This window comes from Cydia amplana, chromosome 23 (assembly GCF_948474715.1).
Source record: "Cydia amplana chromosome 23, ilCydAmpl1.1, whole genome shotgun sequence".
Lineage (NCBI taxonomy): Eukaryota > Metazoa > Arthropoda > Insecta > Lepidoptera > Tortricidae > Cydia > Cydia amplana.
Window position 1 is genome coordinate 3,320,815 of NC_086091.1, and position 26,386 is coordinate 3,347,200.

General features: G+C 38.5%; 1 protein-coding gene across 2 annotated transcripts in view; it reads right to left on the reverse strand.

Annotated features, from left to right (window-relative positions):
- Nucleotides 1-10: 10 nt before the first annotated feature.
- LOC134658780 (uncharacterized) overlaps nucleotides 11-26,386 on the reverse strand; it is a 136,896-nt gene continuing 110,520 nt past the window's right edge. For both annotated transcript variants that reach the window (XM_063514417.1, XM_063514418.1), the window contains exons 4-11: nucleotides 19,349-19,443; nucleotides 11,532-11,799; nucleotides 10,898-11,014; nucleotides 9,101-9,180; nucleotides 8,777-8,882; nucleotides 5,975-6,118; nucleotides 5,105-5,186; nucleotides 11-4,535 (exon numbers count right to left, since the gene is read on the reverse strand). In XM_063514417.1, the coding sequence (XP_063370487.1) occupies nucleotides 61-4,535; nucleotides 5,105-5,186; nucleotides 5,975-6,118; nucleotides 8,777-8,882; nucleotides 9,101-9,180; nucleotides 10,898-11,014; nucleotides 11,532-11,799; nucleotides 19,349-19,443 (5,367 nt within the window). In that variant the 3' untranslated portion in view covers nucleotides 11-60. The remainder of the gene's footprint in view (nucleotides 4,536-5,104; nucleotides 5,187-5,974; nucleotides 6,119-8,776; nucleotides 8,883-9,100; nucleotides 9,181-10,897; nucleotides 11,015-11,531; nucleotides 11,800-19,348; nucleotides 19,444-26,386) is intronic.

Genomic DNA, 26,386 nt, shown 5'->3' on the forward strand with positions numbered 1-26,386 from the left:
TAAATTGTGTTTCTCAAGAACGAATTCATTTGTGCCTTTGTGTTGCTCAGCAAAATAAGCTCATTGGAATTTATTAACAACCTGCTTCACCCAGCTACTTTTCGGATCATCGCTAACTTCTGTTTTACTTTCTTCCCTGTATTCTTCACTCGGAACAGTAGCCTCAACTAATACTTCGTTCTTAGCCTCACTCACACTTCTTTCAAAGCTAACTTTAGTTGAGCCTCTAACTTCGCTTACGCTTCGTTCGAAACTCGCAACTTTAGTAGAAATCGGTTTAGGTTTAGCTGCTGGCTTCTTCGCTATCTGACTTGGCTTCGTCAAGCCTTTCGACATCATTTCTATCTCCATTCGCCTCTCAAGAACGCTTTTTGACGTTTTCTGTGGCTCCACTGACGTTCGTTTTGTTTCGTTCGTCTTTATTTTTCTCGTGGCCGAGTCGAGACTTGCTCTTTCAAAACTTAGTCTCTTGATTTGTATGTTACCTGTTGGCTTAGGTATTCCAGAGCCATCTGTTTCTTCTTTCGCGTCTTCATTTACTTTCACATCGACTTTGCCTGCGGTATTTTGTTCTGTTGTTTCAGATTTTGTTTTGTGAATGTAACTAGTGTTTCTACGAATAGTTTTCATGTTAACCGATTCTGATGATGATGAATGATCTTGATTCTTCGCTAGGTTATTTTTATTTACGACATTTTTAGCCATGGGTGTGGGGATGTTAGTAATTTTTGGTTTGACTGGAACAGGAGGGGCTTTTGGCTTATCTTTATCCAAAGCTTTCTGTTCAATTTTAGTTTTAGCTTCATGAATTTTCTTTGCTACTGTAGCTTTGGTATTACAAACACTAGATGTCACAGTTACCCTTTGAGCTCTAAATGAGGAACTGTGTTTGATACTTTCTATTCTCGAAACAGTTTTGCTAACCGACTTTACTTCAGACGATTCAGTTTTAGATTCTTCCACTTCTTCTTGGTCGGAATACACAGCTGAATCTCTATACACATCTTCATCGACCATATGTTCTATTTTCTCAAATGACTTTTCGTAGAAACTCTCATCTGAATTTGCATTAATTGATTTATCTTTATTGTTGTCCTTTTTAGCTTCTTGCTTTACTTCTTGATCCGCGCTTTCACTAGACGTAGTAACAAATGAAGAATTTGAAAATAAACTGTCAGGTCTAACGGCGTTTTTATTAATAAGTACATTAACATTCTTTAAGGCAGATTTTTCTTTTACTAACGTGACTGGATCTGCATATTCGCGTTGTGCTATCCTGGCCCCTAAATGTTTACTTCCTTGCATATAAATTGGTAGTTTATTTAAGCTCTGATACGAATTACTAGACGATTTGGACGGAGAAGAAGCATTTGATATGTTAGTCACCAAACTTACGCTCTTTTCGTAATTCGGTCTGATTACTTCAGGTTTCTGTGGAATATTGTCACAACTATGTGACAAAGTCTCTAAATTGTTCTTTTCGTTTTGACTCTCTGTCAAAGTAGTTTGCTCATAGACACTTTTACTCATAGGATCATTGTTGGCAGAATACACTACGGTAGATGTCGTAGGACTGGCATCTGTTGAAGTGATCACTACTTTTATATCGGTTTTCACTGAATTATTTATATCATCAGTGTGTTTTTTAGTTTCAGTCCTATTCTGATTGTCGTCTGCATGTTCATCGCCTATAATACTTCTAAATCTTTGTAAAAGGTTTTTGGAATAACTTCTTGGATTTAAGCCCGGTCGCTTTTCACTAGTAGGACTCTTTGCGTCCGTTTTAATTTCTGGACTACTTTGATCATTAGCGTTAATTTCTTCTTCAGTATTTTTCGGAGGCGATCTATTCTTAAAACGACTTAAAACATTTTTAAGAGACAACATGTTACTGGTTGGCTTGTAAATCTTATGTTCTGGGTGTATAACATCCATTTCTTTCTTGTCATCATTGCTTTCCAACGGTAGCACTTCACATGATGACGTAGTTGATGTATTTAAGTTTGGCTGAGAAACAGTAAGCAAACTTTCATTTTTATTAGCATCGAGATCCTTTTCAAAATTGTTTTTGTAACACTTGTCTATTTCTTGTTCTAGTTCTAATGTAGACTGACTGATATTTTGCACGTAATCGCTGTCATTAGAGTTCGTCGTTTTATTGAATTTAAGTATGTCTCCTTCACTCATGTAATTTTCAACATCATCGTAACTAATTTCACTTTTGTCTGATGCGATCGTGTATGGTCGATCTGTACTCATAACTTTTCCATCTCTGTTCAAATACGTCTTACTGTTACTGTTAGGTTTACATTTGAATGAACTTAGCGTATTTTCTTCTTGATTATTTGTTATAACTTGGAAGCTCCTTGGTAAAGAACCAGATTTTCTATCTCTTGATACATTAAAATGTTCCTTTTGTCTGCTAAGCCAAATCTCTGGTGTATTAGGACTTTGTTGGTCGGGACTCATAGGCAAGTAATCCCCGGGTAGTGTGTTTGGTGTCTCTTTCTTTCTTCTACAGATTTCCATTAGGCTATCATAAAGATTTTCAGTACTATTGTCGATAGCAGGACCACTATGTTCCATTGTCTCATAACATTCTTCGGTTTGAGATTTAACCTTTTCAGGAGATTTGACAGGTACGTCATATATGCCTTCACTGTCTTGTAGTTTGTTCAGTTTATCAAAAGAAAGGTAAACGTAATCTGATTCTACATTCTTTACTTTAGTGGGGGCAGTATTTGGCGGTGAAGGTATTCTTTTTGGTCTCGGAACATGAGACGTATGCTGAATGGATTTACTCTTAGAGTTCAGTGAATGCACACCATCGTCAACTTTGTTGTCTACTCTTAAAGTCTCATAAATATGATCATCATCGGATGCATCATTTACTTCATTTGGGGGACTTAATACTTGTACGTCAGGTTCATCTTTACTTACTAGTAAAGTTTCAGAAGCTTGCCGGCAATATTTAGGTTTATTTACTGGCTGTTCAGGATTTGAATGTGATTTAAGTAGTCTCTGGTGCCTTCTTTGAGCACTGTTTCTTAACTGTTGCTTCTTTAATAACTTCTGGAACTCTCGATTTTGCATCAACAGTTGCGATATTATTTTCTCCAAAGGTTGTTCCGCATCTTCACCGCTCGGGGCGTCTTCTCTTGTTTCAACCTTTTCTTCAGTTTCAGACCCTTCATTTATTACTTTCTGCTTGTTTAAATACTTGACTTTCTCTAGTTCGTTCTTTTTAAAAGAATCTGTCTTTTCTATTAACTTTTTATAAGTTTCTTCGTCAATGTCTTCATCTTTGCTTATAGTTTCTGGTACAACCGAACTAGGTGTACTATCCTTGGATTTATCAACATTCAGACTGTCGGTAGATTCAGAAATGTGTAAAATATTTTCAGTGGACACGTCTGTGGAGAAATCAGCATAGAACTTTGCCGTGGTGTCAGCCCCTAGTCGCAATCCGTTTGCTCTGTTTTTCTTTAATTTTGATATTTTCTTTGGTACTTTCTTTATGTTGTACATCTTTATTTCAATCGTTGGTTTCAAACTAGTGTTACTGCCCTTTCTAGCATCAACTTCAGGATATGATATGATAACACCTTCGCTATTCTTTGCTTTTCTTGTGATTTTATTCGAACCACAGTTACGACATTCAAATTCGATCTTCTCTGTACCTTTCCCTTCGTTTCTATCAGTATCACTATCCATGTTTTTCTTAATCATGATAGCTGTGTTTTGTTGCAAACCAGGCTCAGACTTTCGTCGCCACGTTCCTATTTTAGACAACTTAGATCGCTGAGGATCTTCTTTAGACTTGGACCTTAACGTATCCGTCTTGTGTTTGTCATTATCATTACACCTAGATTTCCTCGAATGTATAGTACTAGTTGAATCAGTAACTATATTTTCTTTAATCTTCGCACATTTTAGACACGATTTAGGTATATTCCTAACGCTTACTAATGAATTATTAGTGTCGCTAAGATCATCTTTACTTTTAGCGTCAGTGTAACCTACGATATTATCAGAAGAATGATATCCTCTGATTTTGTTTAAAGATCCGTTGTATTCTTTCGCAAAGCTTTCTTGAGAGGATTTGAAATCGGAGCATTTACAAACAGATTGCTTTCTTTCTAAATGTTCAGCGCTACCTGAATCAATATACTGTAATGCTCTGTCACATTCAGGGCACTTTTCTTTCCCATCATCATGATTACAGCTACATTCTTTGTCTTTTTTGGACATTTCTGCTTCACAATCAGAGCAGAGATCTATATAACAGCTATCGCAAGTATAGTCCGTCCCTTTCTCTAAAGATACCTGTGCGCAGTCGCAGTCTTGAGTACCAGTTCTGTTGTTAGGTACGCTGTATTTCATGTTCTTCTTCATTCTGCCTCTCACTCCGTTCTCGAAGGATTTTCTTCTCTCTCGCTCTAGCTTCCGTTTCTCGAGGTATTCTGGGGCCGAGAGTTGTTTCCTCATCGACGCTTGCGTTATTAGGTTGTGAGACTTCTCTGCCAGCATGTCATCTGTAATGAGAGCATATATATGTAGTTAACAGAAATCTCATACAATAAAAGCGTTTTGACATTGAAAATGTATTTTCGTTCGCTCCAGTGTAGGCTCCGATTTCACGAAAAAGTGCGATCCCCTTATATCTCGGAGAGTTGTGAATATATTATATTCAAAAAAGGCTCAAAAGACGCGTATTCACAAGAGCGGTAAGGTGCAAAAGGAATTATTCGAGAAAGTCAAAATCGAAAAAAGTTATGGCCGAAGTAGTGAAAAAAAATTTATTTCCGAATTTTTGATTTTGGCGCTCGATATTTTGAAAACGAAGAATGATATCAAAAATTTGAGAAAAATACCTCTGGACAATTTAGTCAGCTACAATTTGAGCCAAAGACGATCGAATTTAAAACAAAGACGATCGGGTTAACGGCTTGCCCTGTAGCCTAACCTTTTTGAAAAAAGTAATTCATTCATTTTTTCGAATTCCGTAGATTCATTTCCGATTTGCTCGATAGTCGTGTGAGGCATGAAATCTGTGATTTTTTTTTACATCATATAGCTTTTGAGCGATGATATAAAAACTCACCATCAGTTTTGTTTTGTCCGAGCTCCATTACGAGTTGTCTCGCGTGGGACGGGATCACCGCATTGTAGTTCTCCAATATTACCTGAAAAAAGAAAAACAAATCATTTATTTCTTGTTACCACATAATTCCCTAAGCTATACTACTCCAAGACATGTGTGATCTAGTGTGAGGAATGTACCGATACCCATTTGCACTGAAGTACGCAACTTTCCCATTACTTAAATATATTTGAACGAATATACGTTGCAGAGGGAGCTAAGGCAGGTTCGAAGTCTTCTACGGTTTCACAAAACAATAATCTACTTTCAACTTACCCGCTTCAGCAATAAGGTCCACTGTCGCTTGTGTCTCGGCGACCAACCTCAGGCAAGACGACGCGTCGCTAGAAGGTCCCAAGCGCCTATATACTAGTCAACCGAATGTGAACTTAACCGCTTCAGTAATAAGGTATACTCCAGCTTGTGTCGCACGAGAAATAGCTGGTTGACAAAGGATACCAAATGCCAATGAGCTTCTCAACCAAATGTAAACTCACCCGCTTCAGTAATAAGGTCCACTGTAGCTTGTATCTCGGCCACCAACCTACAGCTCAAGCGCGTCGCTAGAAAGTTCCAAGCGCCTATAAACTACTCAACCGAATGTAAACTCACCCGCTTCAGTAATAAGGTACACTCTCGCTTGTGTCGCACGAGAAATAGCTGGTTGACAAAGGATACCAAGAGCCAATAAACTTCTCAACCGAATGTAAACTCACCCGCTTCAGTAATAAGGTCCACTGTAGCTTGTATTTCGGCAACCAACCTTCAGCTCAAGCGCGTCGCTAGAAAGTCCCAAGCGCCTATAAACTACTCAACCGAATATAAACTCACCCTCTTCAGTAATAAGGTCCATTCTCGCTTGTGTCTCGGTGACCTCGCTTGCAGTGTTAGCTGCGCGCGCGGCGCGTCCCACGGGATGACGTGGAACGAGAGAGGGGCGCCCGCGATCGATTCCACCAGCATCATGTTGTTGCACTGCAATTTATGAAAAGTATTTTTTTTATTTTAGTAATACAATAGGCTACATGACTAATTTTTTTTTATGGTATCAATCGATCGGGTTTGTTTTTAGGATCAAATGTCTATATGGGACCCATTGCATTAAAGTAACACAAAAGTCAGAAATTGTAGTCAAAGTCCGACAGTCGCACTTCACTCGCGAAACGCCCTATACAAAACGGCCAGAGGCCGTGACGTCATCGCCCATCTTGTAGTATGGACAAAACAAGAAAATTGCGTTTTTGTCGGTGAAATATTGCGTTTATGTATATAGTAGTTGCTATACAATATTTTTTTGGATGAAATGTAAGGAAACGAATGGTACCCTTACTTTTATCGTTTTTGGAAATAAAAAAAACTTAAATATTGAAACTTTCAGGTCCTGTAATTTTGTAATTTTTTAATATTTTATTTTAATATCCACATTATTGTGATAAATTGCTCGTTTGCTAGAGACAAACCAAAGAAAGTCTGCAGCGCAATAATTTGACATCGAATTAAAAAACTACATATGGCAATGTTTTTTAAGCAGTCAGTAAACGTCATGCACTATGGTATGTGTTTGTCAAAATCGTTTAAATATTCATTGTGTTTTGTGATGAACGGAATAAACATGGTGAAACCTTACAAAACCGGCGTGCGGGAGTTACTTTTCCGCATGACGAATAATTTTACACTTGTAAAAAGTCAGCACGAGGCGATTCAAGCTGAAAAACGACAATGTTTACAAAATTTGGAGTTGATGACGGGTAAGTGGAATGAAACATCTTAATACTTCACCATATGTACCTACTTAGATAATATAATATTGGTTTAGACTAAGGTTTCACAGCAAATTGAACACACCTAATAGGTATAGGCATACTTATGAACTTCCTCTAACATTTCGAGAAACTCATTGGTACTAGCCGGGTTTTGAGCTCGAACCCACAACCTCCATGCTTATGCTCACGGCATGGGTACCTACTAGTTAAAGCTAAAATTAATTTTTAATATAGGTATGTTTATTGTTTTAATGGTTTATTTCGTTTTTCCGAAAACTTTAGTTCGCAAATTGCGGGCAATTTCTCTGTCAATCTAATTACGCCTTAATGGGAGTAAAAGAGAAAGATGCTCGCGTATTGAGAACTTCGGTGTTCGCGGTAGGCCCTCTGTACCTATTTACCGCCGTCGCGGATATTACAAAAGCTTATTAATTTGGATGAAGCCAAATGTCACATTCTCCCAATATTATTTATCAATATTAGTATATGTCTACATATTAATAGTGACATCTATTGTTGGAATGAAATTTATTTTACCATAAAAATTAAGCTGTGCATACAGCTTAATTTTTTCATAGACGGTAAATATGGTAGAAATTTCACAAGTATCAAGACTATTTAATCCATTTTCTGTGGTGTTGTCGCATACTGATTTTTAAAAACTACTTTTAATCTAGCGCTGCAGACTTTCTTTGGTTTGTCTCTATCTATTTTACTAGATTTTGTTATAAAATTCAACATGTGTCATCATCCCTATTATGTTTACACGGCATTACAGTACAAATACCAATGCGCCGAGAAACTTAAGCTTACAAAATATTTCATTACAAGACAAATATAACACAAAAGTAGGTACAAGATACAAATTACACAGGAAGAACAGAAATAACAAATCACATAACATAGTATTATACACCGACTGTGAAAGGCCTATCATCCATCGTCTCACAATACTTCAGACACTCACGGTACACAGTCGTCCATCTCCATGCAAATCACATATATTAGTATCAGCACAGATTATATAATATACTCGGTCAACCAGATCTTGACAGTAGAAAAAGGCGGCAAATTTGAAAAATGTAGGCGCGAAGGGATATCGTCCCATAGAAAATTTGAATTTCGCGCCTTTTTTTACTGACAAGATTTGGTTGACCAGCTATAGTTCTTGTATCGGTAGTAAATTGTAATTGTTGAATTTTGTATTTTGTAAGCTGTTATTTATTTTTTAATTTAATTGTAATTTATTTATAATGTACTTTGACGATGCAAAAGTGATTGTAAAATCCTACTTGATTAAATGAGATTCTATTCTATTATATTCTATGTATATCGTTAAATTTAAATAATCACAATTATTTAGCAGTGGCGCTAGTGAGCACGATGATGGGCTCTTAAATGTATGCAAGGATTTCGTCCTCACGATTTTTCGTCACAAGCAGCATTTTAAACACGCGTATCGTCATCGTGAAATGAACCTTGTCGGAATGCACGAAGGTTGACATTGGACTGTAACCGCGCGTGTCAGTTGACGTCTTTGGTCATAGAGAAATATAGTAAGACAAGAGTGCTCACTCCATACATCAGTTTTGATACCAAAAATACTATTAATTTCAGTGTCTACATCTAGCATCGAGTAGCGGAACTATCAGTACTGCTACTTGTCAATAGATGTAGCACCGACCGGAAAGTCTTATGCTCAACAACATAATATGATACTGATAGTTCCGCTACTCGATGCTAGATGTAGACACTGAAATTAATAGTCTATTTGGTATCAAAACTGATGTATGGAGTGAGCAATCTATGTATATTTATCTCTATGCTTTGGTGGAGAAATGAAACTAATCCAGATGCAACTAGAACTTACCATGATATGTGACTTGTATGCAAGGATCCCGTCCTCACGGTTCTTCGTCACGAGCAGCATTTTGTCGAAGAGGAAAGCGTGCCGCATCGCCTTCGCGCCGAATACTCTGCGGGAACGCATACAATTAAATTAGTTGAGCATGCTACTACGCAGAGTTGTGGAATTAAAATCGAATCTAGGGACGTTTTAAGGATTAGTCCGGCCCCGCTTCCGGCGCTTCGTTTTCCATGGAGAGCACCACATGATCACCGATCAGCCGTCATAGATGTGATGTGAATCATGTTATGAAAGTAACGGAAACGAAAGAGGTATGTATGTACAAACCTGAATGTCCCTTCGGCACACAGCTCCCCGTACGTGGTCAGATCCGGTCCAGTCCAGCCGTACAGGAGCGATTGTATCTCCTGTAAATGTAAAATACTGTCAAAAGTACATATATTAAGGTCAAATGTTGTTTTTGAGAAAATTACCAAGTTGCTACTGGTACTGCACCTGCTTAAGCAAGTCAGTTTGGCCCAATGGTTAAACAGAGGTATTAAGACATGAAGTTCCACTTTTGTACTCTTAAACCGATTTAACGGTTTACGCCCCCTCTTAATCTATCTTGTGGCACAACGTTAACGGTGACAAAGAAGATGCCACAAAGTCACGTATATGACACCGTACGGTGATAAAGACATGCCTGTACTCTGACAGCATGTTCGTGTCTCCTTTTCATGTCGTCGACGTATTACGCGATGCCTGTCATTTGCATTAGAGCGAACTCTTTCTCAGAGAGAGAAAGAGAGAGAGAGAGTTACCTGTACTCAGCGTGTTCGTGCCGCCTCTTCATGTCGTCGACGTATTACGCGATGCCTGTCATCTGCATTAGGGGGCACTCATTCTCAGAGAGAAAGAGAGAAAGTTACCTGTACTCTGACAGCGTGTTCGTGCCGCCTCTTCATGTCGTCGATGTGTTGCGCGATGCCTGTCATCTGCATTAGGGCAAACTCTGTCCCCCTTGTACCACGACCTTAACGGTGACAAAGATGATGCCACAAAGTCACGTATATGACACCGTACGGTGATAAAGACATGCCTGTACTCTGACAGCATGTTCGTGTCTCCTTTTCATGTCGTCGACATCCTACGCGATGCCTGTCATTTGCATTAGAGCGAACTCTTTCTCAGAGAGAGAAAGAGAGAGAGAGAGTTACCTGTACTCTGACAGCGTGTTCGTGCCGCCTCTTCATGTCGTCGATGTGTTGCGCGATGCCTGTCATCTGCATTAAGGCAAACTCTTTCCCCTTTGTGGCACGACGTTAACGGTGACAAGGAAGATGCCACAACGTCCCGTATATGACACCGTACGGTGATAATTTAGATTTGCCTGTACTATGACAGCATGTTCGTGTCTCCTTTTCATGTCGTCGACGTATTACGCGATGCCTGTCATTTGCATTAGAGCGAACTCTTTCTCAGAGAGAGAAAGAGAGAGAGAGTTACCTGTACTCAGCGTGTTCGTGCCGCCTCTTCATGTCGTCGACGTATTACGCGATGCCTGTCATCTGCATTAGGGGGCACTCATTCTCAGAGAGAAAGAGAGAAAGTTACCTGTACTCTGACAGCGTGTTCGTGCCGCCTCTTCATGTCGTCGATGTGTTGCGCGATGCCTGTCATCTGCATTAGGGCGAACTCTGTCCCCCTTGTGCCACGACCTTAACGGTGACAAAGAAGATGCCGCAAAGTCACGTATATGACACCGTACGGTGATAAAGACTTGCCTGTACTATGACAGCGTGTTCGTGTCTCCTCGTCATGTCGTCGATGTGTTGCGCGAGGCCTGTCATCTGCATTACGGCGAAGTTTGTCTCAGGGAGAGAGAGAGAAAGAGAGAGAGAGAGAGTTACCTGTACTCTGACAGCGTGTTCGTGCCGCCTCTTCATGTCGTCGATGTGTTGCGCAATGCCTGTCATCTGCATTAGGGGGCACTCATTCTCAGAGAGAAAGAGAGAAAGTTACCTGTACTATGACAACGTGTTCGTGCCGCCTCTTCATGTCGTCGATGTGTTGCGCGATGCCTGTCATCTGCATTACGGCGAACTTTGTCTCAGGGGGAGAGAGAGAAAGAGAGAGAGTTACCTGTACTCTGACAGCGTGTTCGTGCCGCCTCTTCATGTCGTCGATGTGTTGCGCAATGCCTGTCATCTGCATTAGGGCGAACTCCGTCTCTCTGGTCGCACATTGCTTCACCACGTTCTGGAACATTTAACAAAACAATTCAAAATACAGGATTTAAAAAAAAAATATAGGATTTGGCAAGAAATAAAGGCTAATGCCTTGGCCACGACATTGCGCGACTGGCTTCGGCTAAGGCGACAACCATAGGTTGGAGAGACAGTTATCGGACATGTCGTTCCCACCTATGGTTTTCGCCTTAGCCGAAGCCAGTCGCGCAATGTCGTGGCCAGGCCGTAAAACGTGCGTATGCAGAAAGTTTCTGACACACCTTTTGGAGGAGCTGCGGATAGAGACGTGTTACATACGCCATTTAGTGTTTACTGGCCTTATATCTTTGAGTCCTTTGACGTATTTAGGTATGAAAAGAAACATAAAGTTATTATTCTACATTGATTGTGCCCTGTGCCATAGAGGGATACGAGAATAATGGCGATAAGAGTTTATCGCTATTATCCTGTTTTTCCCGAAAACCTAAAAATCGACTACCAATAGATTGATTCAAAAGCAAAATCTAACAGAACAACAATTATCATACCTGTAACAATAGATGGTACTTCAATATCCTCTGCACCGGTTTCAACAAGTAACTCGCCAATGGCAGCGGATGACCTAATGCCAGCTGCCTCTCCCTGAACTCTCTGGCACTCTGGCTCTTGCCAGCCAGTGCTGCTAGTCGAGCCATGGTGCGGGGGTAGCCGGTGCAATAAGATGTATACACGGAGAAGCCGGAGGTGTTGTTGACGAAGCAGCGGGCGATGCAGGTGGCGTCGAGGCGGCAGGTGTTTAGCTCTTCGCAGAGGGATCTGGAATTGAGAGAGGATTTAGTTTTTCGGTGTCATCGGGTCAGGATTTTTATGATAGGATGGGTTCTTAATATAGAAAACAAACGCTCTTATAGAGGGAACTCTAAATATGATATACTTAAAGCTCTAGAGTTTACATTTTTTTTTTAACTTATTGATGACGTGGCACTGCTGGCAAGTAGTCAATACTGTATCCAAACCCTCGCCAATTGTAACTGTCTGTTATAAGATGTACCTACAGACAAATGCAGAGATAGTTGACCCCCCCGTGCAAACAAATTTCTATGCAGAGGGGGGGTCACTTATCTCTGCAGTTGACTGTACTATGATATGACGATAATTTATTCATGGCATTTTTGAACAGTATAGTGAAGTATTTTTGTGCAAAAGTACTCCGCAATGTTCATTTTATAATCTAACAAACGCATCCTGATCCGAATGACTTCGGTGTGTGGTATTCAGTACGTACTAGTACATTATAATGTACAGTGCCAGCCACTTGAATAGCCTCACTCACCAAAATTAATATTTCTCATAGTAATATAAAAAGGAGATATACATTAAACATTAAATATGAAATAAAACAAGAAGCCTTGTAATAGTAAATAAAATATTTATTGTTATCTAATCAAAGTTTTAAGAAATAACGTCAAATAAATAATTCGCCCTTCCACTTGAATAGCCTCACATGCTAAAATATCTGTTTAGTTATTAAAACTCTTTCGTCAAATATTTTTATACCTTCCTTATTAATTCGAAAATACGATTAGGTAGTGATTCATATAAAGAATGTATGTAATTAACGTCCACAGAATCCCAAACAGTGTAAATAGCTTGAATCAGTTCTTTTTTATTACTAAACTGTCTTCCGTTGTAATAAATTTGCCGAGACAGCCAATCCCAGGCATTTTCCATGATGTTCAGATCAGGGGACAAGGATGGCCAATCTAGAACATCAATCTGGTTTTTTTTCAAACCACTTTGTAACTATCGCTGACGTGTGTATGGGAGCATTATCATGCTAAAAACATTTTTTTTCTACCTATTACTTTTCTGATCTTACTTTTTGTTTCTTTTAATAAATTTAAATACTTTTCAGCATTTAGTCTTCCGTCTACCACAATTAAATCAACAGTACCATAGTAAGAAATTGCTCCCCAAACCACCACCGATCCGAGAGTTGAATGATGACGTGATAGTACTTTCGGTTCTTTCCTTAGGTCATGAAAATAATATTTAAATCCATCTGGACCATCTAGATTAAACTTTTTCTCATCACTAAAATCACATTTCGCCACTCAGTTTTCCAGCACATGTACTTTTTAGAAAAAGACAGTCGACCCGCCACATGTTGTTCGCGCAAAGGAGGTTTACTCATGATTTTTTTCGTTTGAGGTGGGATGATGTTCTAATAATCCGTCGATTTGTAGAGAGAGATGCTCTAGTATTTATTTCACTAGCTATTTGCCTGGCGGTCTTGGTAGAATTTGAAGCAGAGCGTAAAATAAGTCGACGTTCACGATCCGTAGTGGCAAATTTTGTGCGTTCTTTATACTGGTGGCCGTAATTTTCCTTATTTTTAACATAATTATTAATAACTTTAGGGCTGCGACCTATTTTTTTAGCTATCTCACGATGGGATAATTTTAGAGTTAAATAAAAATTAACATTTTCAATTTCTAAACTTGTAAGTTTTTTACCACGTCCCATAGTCACAAAAACACTGGGTTTATCACGTTACTGCAGGTACTTAATAGAATGCCATCTGTATTATCTAACCATAATAAAATAAATTTGAAAGCGAAACTTAAATGCACGGTTTGGACGATTACGTTACACTGAGGCTATTCATGTGAACGGCCCGTATTAGCTCTTGCGTCCACGACGTTTCGCGCGCAGATAAGTTCGGACTTGTTAATGTGTCGTTGGATAAACGTCAGGGCGTACAATCCAAATTTAAGATATATTGATAAAAATTATCACGTATAATTATAATACTCACAATATATAGGTGAGGCTATTTAAGTGGCTGGCACTGTACTAGTACGTACTGAATACCACACACCGTATAACCATAAACCTCTCCACAACCATCCGGTAGCCATCGATACTAGTATTAAGCAATTAACTCAAGATTACGCAACGGGATCTTTACTGCTAACTACATTGTGGGATATTAAAACATTATATGGCGTACTTACTAGTTTTATAACCCATATAACCTTATATGGATTTAATGGATTTTAGTAAGTTTCTGCTTGGTAAATTGGAAATATATCTGTTTTGTAGAAATGGCAAAGAACTTGTTCATCGCTAGACGATAATTCCCTTTAAGATATAATGAGAAAGACAAATTCAAACGGAATTACTACTTATTTCCATAACATTGTCAAACCATTTGTGTGTACATAAATGCATAGCGGTAGTTGGCGGTAGGTAGTATTGTTTACAACCAAAAGGTACTTATTGCCAGTAGTAGTGGCGCTACTGTCATTGTCGTAAGCCATGCACTGCCACTGCTAGAAAACTTTGCCATCGATTTAAATAAATTGACCCTCGACTTGACGTGTTTATTTCAACATCTCCGTTTTGTCATGGGTAAATAAATATTTAAATTGTCTCCATCGCGTGATAAACATGATATAGCTATCTAATATTTATCACGATTGCGGTATCAAACTATCAAAAGCATGCAAGTGTATACCGGTAGGTATCAGGTTTGCGAAATGGGATCGTCTGCGGTTTGAGTGGAAGGCTTAGTTACATCTCGTTCTTGTAACAAAGTTATTTACAGTCAAGTGTAAAAATATGGGTGCATATAACTTACTCAAAATATGTCCTCCTAATTCGCTGACATAAGAGCTATGGGACATATTTTTGAGAATGATGTTTGCACCCATATTTTTACACTTAGGTAACTGTACGAGTATTTAGTATTACATAAGCTTGAAAATATAGAGCTAGGTGCTATGTCTTTATTGATATACTCATAGGTTGGTTTTACCTACAGTCTACACGGCATATACATTTCGATCAAGAAATTTGATTTCAGTGGCATTTCGTAGCCTTCCTAACTTGTCAAAGTTGCAATAATATGAGATCCCTAGTGTATAGCGGCTTTCATTATTCATTGTCACTGTGACAAGGTGACAGGGTATAAAGTGGCACAGAAATCAAACTTGACTAAATATAATTACGACCAATGCTAACAGTGTCACAAATGTGGACATGTTTTTTGAAAGCAAATGCAAATGAATCACTGAAATAGTTTCTAGGAGTTCCTTTGCTTGTTCGTAAATATAGTCCCAATCAGTGGCTACAGCACTTAGACTCTAAACCAGGGGTCACCAAATGGCGGACCGGGATCCGCATCCAGACCGCCGATCAATTTTTTTTTCTTTATTAATAAACTCAAGGAAAAACGAACCGCGATTGTAATTTTATTTTAAGAACCGGACGCCTGAAGAAACTAATTGGTGGAGCAGCGGCTCTAAACACTCCCTTTTATCGTCAGTCGGTTAAACGTGTATCTATATTTGTAATAACCAAAGGCAATGACTAACAAATAACAATAGTTCACGAAGTGAGAGGTTGTAGTTTAGGTTGCGACCCAAATACTGAGCGACTTACGCAATCGGTCGTGAAGCTCAATCAAAACTTACATTAATAACATTAACATGATAATGTGTTAATTCTGTTTACCGTTAATTAATATGATCTCTTGTCAGTTTGAAGGTCAAACTTTATACCTTTTGTGGCTTTTGTAAGGTTTTTATGAGTATTTAATATTGTAGGCACGACTGGTTTTTTACAAGCTTTTACTTAACTTACACAATGTGTAGGTACCTATATAACTTTGTATGTTTGTACGGGTACTTTTTTCAACTCATTCAGCTCATATTTCTCATACGGAGACATCGAGTTATTCAAGCTATAAAAAAATACACAGAAACCTATGAAAACCGCAACTTTAAAACACATCTCCAGTAATAAATAATCCATAAACCCATTTCACATCCCTTTAAAACCGACAAGCTTGTCAAATCGTTAAAAACTAAAAGGTTACCGTGTTTACGGAACCCCAAGGAAACGACAGACGGCTGACGGAACCCTTACGAAGGGGAGAGTACAAAGGAAAATAGTTTGTACCTATCGGAAAAATACTTCCTACTAACAGGAATGTTGAAACTGGCCACCAGGTACAACTTTTTATATAGGTAACTGCTGTATTTTCAAATATGTGAATTTGACAGACTTCAATAAATATTGTATGCAAGGAATATTTGTTTCAATAGGTTATGTGCCCAGGGGGAGCAGTGTCGTGATGGTCTTCAAAAACGCAAAGATGTGTGAGCCTTTCAACGACCGAGGCAAAATTTGTTCCAGCCAGAACTTTATCTAGCGAAAACGAGGGATTGGCAAAATTAAATATCGAATCGACCATTTTATTTCCAGTTGTACAGAGAGATATATCTGATGGCGCCTGTACAATATACCTACTTTTTTCAAATTTGGGAAATTTTATGTTATTTATAGGTACCTACTCAGAATCGCAAGCTTTTTCGATCCTAGCAGAAGAAAGTGTCCCAAAATATCCATAAGTTTTTCAATCCTTCCAATCCGTTAACGTCAAACAAAGTCTATGGAAATTGGTAACGGAATGGAAATAACAATAACGGAACACTTTTTTTCTCCTGTTGGGGTCAAATAAGGAGCTCAAGTTTTCGTTTTTATATTCAGGTACTATATACTTATGTATAGTGAGGAAATGTATATGTCGATATTGTCGATTTTCGTCTGATTTATATATTCTTGTATAAGTACATTTCGGTGAGTTAGGGCTCATTTAGACGATGCGAGAACTCGCAAGCGAGTTTCATTACATTGCAGGTCTTGATTGGTCCGTTGAATTGGACGTAACTAACAGTCTGCAATGTAACTATAATCGCATGCGAGTTCGCGCGCCGTCTAAATCAGCCTTTACTTACAACAACATATTTAACAGTTAACCCGCTCAACACGATTCTAGCAAAACTGCGAAAAAACACAACAGCTAATCCCTACGGAACCCCAACTGTCCGAACTGTCACATTATACACGTATTTTTAAACCCCCATCAAACTACCCTCCCTATTATAACAACACCCCTATAGCAAGGGTGACCATCAACTTTACTAAACTCACATTTCATACAATAACGTTATTCAAAATACCACCTTATTGCTTGGAAATACTGTTGAAATTTGAATGAAGGGAGTTATGAGATACGAGTTTGTGATGGTTGTTTTGATTTCAGAGTTCTTTTCACTATGGCAAGGTATTAGGCTAATTTGTCATTTCGCAAAGTGTTTCTGGTTTTCTTTTTGGTTTTTACATGTTGCCTCAGAAAAACTAGTGCATATTGCATAAAACGTTTTTGCAGCTGTTTAACATCCTATGACCTTCCTAGGCTTCCTAGGTATAAGTTGGATAATAAATAAGTTTTTGGCAAAACATCAATTTTTGGTACCTACAAGCTTTTATCGCTGACTGTGCTTTCCTTTCCACAGGCAACTAATACTCATCGAGACAATTCTAACAACCCCAAACACAATTAGTTTTTTTTCCACTCAGCTTCATGTCAAGGAACCTTTGAAGCAGGGATGTTGCGAACATCAGCATCCGCATCTGTAACCGCGGAACTTCCGCATTATTTTCAACATCCGCATCTGCATCCGCATCCGCATAAAATCGATGCGGAGCTTATGCGGATGCGGATGTCGAACAAGTCGGTACAGGAACGTCTTAGCGGCGGCGTAAGTGCTAGGTAATTTCGTCATTACCTATAACGAAATCGTCTAGATCCAGAAAAGTCGGCCAATTTACTGTTTATTAAATATAACGATAACGCACTTATATTCTTGCTCAAATACCTACTAAACGTTTCGTTTTTTTTTAAATAAAAAAATACTAAAAATGTAATATTTGACGTTTTAAAGTACCTAATCTTGACATCCACATCCGCGGATGTGAGCCTTTAAATATCCGCATCCGCATCCGCGGATGTCAAAAAATCTGCATCCGAAACATCCCTGCATTGAACTCCCCGACGCTGGTCTTCCGTGAAAACCTATTCGAGAGAGCGCAACTATAGTTTGCGTTGTTTTTAAACGGTTTTATTTAGTTTAGCTTGACCCCGCCCCGTATACAATTGTTTGAATATTTTTTTTTATAGACACTAGACTAGAACTAAACACTAAGCTATTAACTCCAAAAAAAGTGCCTGTGACATACGGACGGACAGAAAGACATGACGAATCCATAAGGGTTCCGTTTTTGCTACGGAACCCTAACAACCTAGCAACTAGGTACCTCCACCATGATACCAAACCTAAAAGGTGAAATAACCATGACGTACCTACGTTTTACAAGTACCAATAAACTGTTGTCAAAATTTCACGCTAGATGTCGCTGTTCCGTCGGCAAACTGGGTAACGACTGTCTTTCGCCGAAACGATAAGTGCTTTGGTCGATAATCTCTGTTCGGTTTCCTCACGATAGTTTTTCGTGATTTATTTTTTCGTGAGTCCCCACCGTGAAACGTGATAGACTCATCCAAATATTCTATAAAAAAATTTCTACTCCAGCACTTAAATGTGTCAATTAAATGACTGACAGTGATATCTAAAGCAATGTCATTTGAATGATTTGTCTATAGGCTCATAAGATGACTGCTAGCAGTCATCTTATGAGTATAATACAACTGCTTTATTTTTTTTAAAGATACAAGTTCCGATCATCTTGATTGAAAGAGGTATGTTTTTATTTACAATAATAACTCTTTTTTTTTTAAATAATAACTCAATTTTTTTTAAATAATAACTCTTTTTTTTTAATAATAACTCTTTTTTTTAATAATAACTCTTTTTTTTTTTTTTTTGCTGCAGCTGTCATAGAAAAAGTAATGTATGCAACAGCTCATAATTGGTTCTTAAAATTCTCGGGTCTTTTTTTACAAAACTCGACTACGTCTCGTTTTGTAACTTCGACCCTTGAATTTTAAGAACCCTTATTATATCACTGTTGCATAAACTACTATAGTTATTTTATTTATTGTGGTTTATTGAATGATTTATGTTATGTATGTTTGACCTCACGAATATAATAAAATTAAGGTAAAAAAGTTTTAAGTTAAACGGTTTTATTTTAATCATAAAGTGTACCAAAAACTCTTCTTCAACCTAGAAAATAACCTTAACCTTATTAAATAACCTTCAAAAACTAGAAAATAAAAATTATTATTATACTAATCGGAGTCCTATATATACTATCTATGTTCCTTTCTGGACAGTAATCAGACATCAAATCAACTCCATGTCATCATAATATTGCATTGTCATCCGATTTACATATGTATGCAAAATTTCAGCTCAATCGGAAATCGGGAAGTGGGTCAAACATAGCTTTTAAAATTTGAGCCACACTATTAACTAACTAACATACCTACTAACAGGGCAGGTTAAATAAAAGTTTGTTTTGGTTAATTTGTCTAGTGTTTTATCCAACTAACCTGTTGAAATTGTAGATGTCCTCGATATTGTTGAACAGCTCTGTCAGCTCATCTTCAGAGAACGTGGTGAAACGACGCCACTCATGCAGATAGCCCTGTAACCAATCAAACATAGATTTAGTACCTGTAGCTTAGGTTATGTAGCTATATTTCAAACAAATGCCATGGTTTAGTCACAGAATAAGTAATAGTATTATCATACAGAACGGCCACGCACCGCCCCGCCCCGACTCGCATTACCTCGCCCCGCGACTGGCCTCGACATGAATCTGGCGGACTTCTGGCGTCCTCTCAGTACAGCCTCTTACCCACACATACACAATGACGCGTGTACAGACGTGCCGCGCACACATATAAACGCAAATGATTTTTGATGTATGGCGTAGGAAAAGCAGAGACGCTTTCCAGATAGATTTTCGTGCATTGAACCCGCATGTTGCTGTCTCTATTGCACGCGCATAATTATATTGCTGTCAAACTCGCACAGTGACATTGACAACCGGCATCATGGGCGGGATAGTAATAATTATGCGCGTGCAACAGAGATAGCAACAGTGAAAATCTATGAGAAGCGTCTCTTCTTTCTCGCAAATGGTGGTCTATTCAAACAAATGGCATGGTTTAGTTTCGTAATTTTAACCGTAAGTATCGCAAATGGTGGGCTATTAGAAACAGTACAAAAAGATTTTTGAAAATCATACATACATACATATAATGACGCCTATTTCCCGGAGGGGTAGGCAGAGACCACGGATTTCCACTTGCTAGGATCCTGACATACCTCTTTCGCTTCCGTTACTTTCATAACATTCCTCATACACGCTCGCCGGTTTAGGGTGCTCTTGACCGTCTTTCTTCAGGATTTCCCCGATCTGATCAGAGAAAGTCCGCTGAGGTCTGCCCCTTACAACTCCCTCTTCTACTTCTCCCTTATACACTCTCTTTGTCAACCTTCTTTCACTCATTCTTGTAAAATATGTATTTGTAAAACTTTCCTTTTATTTAAACCAAGTATTATCAAACTAACACACCTTATTTATTCTTATTACGTTCTAAAGTCTGGTGTACTAGAATTACTAGGTACCTATAGGTCAAGACCCGTTAAATTTCCCACAATGGTCAATTCTAATACCACAACCGGGGTTACTACACTACGACAATGCATCGCAAAATTGCACTTAATACCAACCCAATCCATAACGTCGTGATCGACCTAGCTGTTCAAATCAAATCCGACTCTAAATTGAAGATTGTAAAGTTGATTTTCGAACTGTTTGTATGGTTTCGAATTTCATTTAAACGTTGTGTTTTAAAAAGTCTTAAGTCGTAAGAGATGGCTAGACTGAATTGAGTTCTAAAGATAAACATGTAAAGTTGAATTTTCAAGGCATGTGTGAAACATACTTAGGGTTAGTTACTAAGCTTGTGGTCAAGTAAAATAATAGGAATTGGCCGTATAGGTTTTAGTGTGTGGTTAGAAAAGGTAAGACAATGCTATAAATAGCTGTAAAGATAAGGAGAGTATGGCACATTCTTCCGTCGGATGAGATGAGGTCGACTGAGAATTAGTTCCGTATTACTTTTATGAGAAAATAACGTAAAGTTAGCAAAACCTAACCTTGTAAGTTGTTCGGGACCATTTCGGAACGGTCACCTTTTCCGTTTAAAACTGACAGGCTGATATCGTTCAGCGAACTGGTAATCTGTGGGTCCCTTAACTATTGCTTATGGCTGTATTGGATTGGCTGTAGACTTCAAAAGTCCCTCCCTTGCCTCTTCCATTAAAAAAAATCGACAATAGAATTCATATATGTATGTAGCTAATTATAGTAATTATGGAACCTGCTCAAAAAATTTAACAAGAATATCTTGAGAATACAGAGGAGACCATATACGATTGATAGCATTTTTGCAGCAGAAATTTTGTGAGCAAGTTCGTTTTGAAATTTTATTAAATGGCGGAACCTTGGGGGTTTGCGAAGTCGACAGTTCAAGAAAATGTCGTTAGTTTCCTAAAATTTTCAATTTATTTCCGGTATATCTAAAATTGTTCTTTAATTCGTACCTATATTGCTCGGTGAAGCTATACCTACACTAATTCCCGCCACGTTTTCTATCTAGAACAATTAACTAACTAATACCAACTAATTATTGGCACGATCACGATTTCCCTTTCAGACCCTTTCGAAAGAGAAACTAAGGACCATATGGGCATGCCCTATTAGTGGATGGAACTACACATTGAAAACGACTAAAGAATATTGATAATACATTCCAATACATTGTGAGTATTGTCACCCGTTTATTGCTGTTGATTCAATAAGTTGCCTGGTATACCTATAATTTGAAATCCAATAGTGTACCTAACCTATTGATAAAAGCGGTCAAATAAATAGGCTATTGCATAGAAAAAAATCTTATCGGCCGAAACATTTTTTCGCGATTTCGGGAATGGTCTGAAAACACCTAAATACGTAATCTACCCCCCCAGCTTAATAGGCCATTCAAATTAGATCCAAAAATAGCGTTTTCAGGGATTAATTTAATTCCCAGCAAGCTGGAAATCGTTTTAATACTTTCATTAGTTCCTAAATGCGTGTACCTAATCCGAGTTTGCTCCATCGCAGGAGGTATTAAAAAGATTTTCAACTTGCTGGAAATTCATTCTTCGAAAAAATCATATTTCATTGGCCTATTCGTAATTCAATTCCTATTCAATAATCTCATGTAACTGCCATTAAAGCCCATAGGTATAATAAAATATACAGATATACGAATCCTTATCAGTATCATAGTTCCTACTCGTATAAAAGTTATAAAACCCCAGATCATCTAAATTAAATCTACATATGACAGCGGAAGTCTGTATCTAAAGTGATATCTAGACGATGCATAATATGCATATAATGATGTTATTACGCGTAGGTAGTGGATATATTTACACTGCGCCATATGGAGCGTTTACAATGGGAGAGTGCTTGGAGATAGTTCGAGAGTAGAGTTACTTGCCCGGTTATAGTAAGGGTTTTTACGAGTTCAAGTTCATGGCAATAGTTTGTTTGTATCTGTGTATATTTAGCCTATTTTATAGCCTTTGAAGGAGTAAATAGCTGGAGTACATAGGTTATTAGATAATGAATTAGTTATTAGGTAGCTTTATTGCCTTTATTTATGGGCCTGACTTCAAACACTTGTAATCAGGGGCCCATTTCCCGAACGATATTAGACTAATATTATTAGTCCACGAACTGTCAAAACGTATGGGTTGCCATGACAACGCACTAATAATATTAGACTAATATCGTTCGAGAAATGGGCCCCTGGTGTGTCAATCAATCTGTGTCCCCTGGTGTGTCTATTATAGCTGCGCTGGATTTTTTGTAATAAAATAAAGTTATAGTTGAAAGGTATCTTTTTGTTCAATCAATGAAATCTTCCTTGTCCCTGTTGTTTAGCGATATACATATATCTGCAATAATTACTGTAGTGTTGCGATATTTATCGTTTAAATCCTAATCTAATGGCTGACCAGTGTATTATAGGTAAGTACTTCTGCCGACTGCCGACCTGTGCCCTGTTTATCAAAAGCTAGTGACTTGTAATACAAGTGGAAGTCCCTCTCTACCAAAAGCTGTCAAAAAGTGACATCCGCTTGTATGTATTACAAGTTACAAGCTTTTCATAAACAGGGCACTGCTGTTCGAACTGGGATCTAAAGGCGGCTCAGACAGCTCTGTGGACAAACAATGCGTGTCGCAACCCGTGGCACCGGTTTAACCCACACCAGACACGCTGATACCACGACAGCAGTGTCACGGGCCCGTGACAATGAAATTTAATCGTGAACATGGTCCCATACTTATTCCTTACAAGTTACAACTTAATCGTAGAGAAGAATCCATTTTCGACTGTCTTTGATCATCAGTAGGATAATGTTTAACCTATCGGTAACGATATTAGTCTAATATTATTAGTGTGTTGCCATGTTAACCCATACGACTTGACATTTCGTGGACTAATAAAATATTAGTCTAATACCGTTCGTGAAATGGGCCCCTGCCCTGATGTAGCCGGACAGATATACGAAAGCATTTTTGCCCAAGCTAAAACAGAGCCGATTCGCTCATGGTTTTCAATCGCTCGACCAGCTATCACTACGTCTATGAGGGCTCAGATAGGCGTGAACTCGCATATGTTTCATTACAATGCGGTATTTGGTCCTCACCTAACCACAACAGTCCGCAATGTAATAAGGGCTAATTTAGACGGCGCGCGAACTCGCATGCGATTTTAGTAACATTGCGGACTGTTGGTTAAGTCCAATCCAACCGACCGATCAAAACCCGCAATGTAATAAAACTCGCATGCGAGTTCTCGCATCGTCTAAATGAGCCCTAACTAAAATCGCATGCCAGTTCGCGCGCCGTCTAAATGAGCCTTAAATCTGTGCAATTTCAACTTCAACTTCAACTTCAACATTTATTGACTCTGTGATGGCGTTAATGCTCACTTATTAGGAATATAGAACGTCCAGTTGTGAATGTAGATTGTAGACCGGAAGAATCGTAGTTAACGCCCACTCCGACTGGTATTGTGGATGTGGGTCAGGTTTTACATAAGCTACCTGTTTGGACTGAGTTTGCATTTTCAAATATTGTCACTAGTGCAGTGGTCATTAAGCATCATCATTTTCATAGCGTTGTCCCGGCTTTTCATACTTGAAAACACTTAGGTTATATTATACCTACTGCAATCAATCGCTCATCAAGGCACCCCATTTATTGTTTCTACAGTCTTCTAGTTTAGTAGATAATTGTTATTTTCAAAAGTTTTCGAGTTACCCCAATATACCTTTAGATCACAGCAGTTTACAAAACAAAACTTGCCTTTTCTTTTCTATAAGTTCTAAAACATGAATTAAATTATACTTCATCAAATTAAATTATACTTCATCAAACAGCGGTGACAAAACATAATTAGATTCATTAAATGCAAGACTGCATCTCGGATAAATAACAGTCACGCCCACCACCATTTTTATTTATCGACAGTCGATAAAAAGTTATTTAAGTGCGTCGCCCACGATACAGACCACCAGTTCATTAGTGTTGGGACGGTAATTACGATATCGATTTCGATTGTTTTTTCATGTTTTATGTTTCTTCTTCTACAATAAAGTATGTTACTACTACTAATAATGATCTGTTCTTTTCTTGCTGTTATGTCTGTCTGTCTGCTAAACGTACACGTTTTGTGATCGTAACGAATAAAGGTCTTTTATCTTTATCCCACTATAGATAATACTAATGTCTTCCATTTAAAAAGTTGTAAACCATTTTGTATTTAAATAAACTAACTTAAGCAAATAAAACTAAATTAAAACTAAAAACTAATACTAAATAAAATTAAAATAAATCTAAAAAATTGGACCCCTTTGGCATGGTGCCGAGGACGCTGGCAGCATTTCCCCGCTGTATTGCGAGGCTAATACGCTGCGTGAGAAAGCTGCCAGCTCTAAAGTTGAAATAGTAATGATTTCGTTAATTATCGAGTCGATACAATCGAGTTAGCGCCGGCGCCTCCCTACGACAGCCCACGTGTGTCTACAACTCTACACTCATTTATATGTACTAGAGCCGCATTCGAAAAAAAAAAATTGATTTGATATTGCTTTGCCGGTAGTGCCGGTACTCAAGACGCCGTCAGCCCACTATATGTGAGTGTGTACGTATATGTCCACTGTCTGCGCGTGAGCTGTCTGGACATCCAAGGAGTATGGAGAGACGAAGTGGAAAAAGATCTTATGGTCGGTTCACATTATTCCAGTAGCATTCCAGTCCAGCAATCCAATCCAGTGCTGGAATGCTACTGGAATAATGTGAACCGACACTGGAATGCACTGGAATGTACCCATTCCAGTGAGCATTCCAGTCCAGTGACTGGAGAGACCGTCAACTTTTTATTCCAGCTCACCCAATCCAGCACCACTGGAATAGTGTGAACAGCCATTCCAGTTGCATTCCAGTATTGGATTGAACGTTGAACAGTGAAATGCCCGGTTCACATTACTCCAGTCCAGTAATCCAGTCCAGTGCTGGAATAATGTAAACGATATGATACAGTCCAGCACTGGACTGGATTAGCCCGCTGGATTACTGGACTGGAGTAATGTGAACCGGGCATTTTAGCGAACTCGGCGCCAGCGACTGGCGGCCTAGCCAAGGTGACGATCGCTTATTGCGCTTCGCCACCGGTCGCTTTGTGTCTCTCTATCACTCTTCCATATAAGTGCGACAGTGACAGTTGCGTTTCGATCGCTACGGAGCGTAAGCGATTGGCGTGTTGGCTACTCGGTCAGATAGACACAAGGCGATTCGATGGCGAAGCAATAGCGATTGTCATCTTGGCTAGGCCGCCTGGGCAGAAAAGCTTTGGACAGAGAAGCATGGCGGTCTTTGGTGTCCGAGTCCGGGTTGCTGGGGTTCTTTCTCTTTTACTCTAATGACGGAGTAATTAGAAAGACAGAAAATGCCCGCAATTTGCGAACTTCTATTTTCGCGGTTATAGCCCAGTAGGTAAGTTTACTCGTATCTATAGTTTGTTTGTTTTTAGCATTAGAAATAATTAAGGTAAACAATCTTGATGTGTCTTTTAAGTGAAAAACACATTTTAAAAATAAGTTACTTACGGCAAATATGTAACAATTATGAATCTAATACGATCATTTATATTCTTCTGCTTTCATAAGTAATAGTTTTTGATTTTTAAAAAGCGTTTTTCAATTAAAAGACATGTCAAGATCGCTTACCTTCTTGCAAGTTCTTTCTAATGCTAAAAAAACGAACTATAGCGCGCATTGAAAAAAGTAGGTAGGTATACGAGAGAGATGCAACTGAATACATATATCAAGTTAAGATTTCTAATGTTTGAACGCCGCTCCTGCGCGGGAGTTTACGGTCTTTATACGGCTCTGTTTCTCAAAATAAATAGTCACTCTCTAAGGTATGTATAATTATGATATAACGTAAGAACAAAATA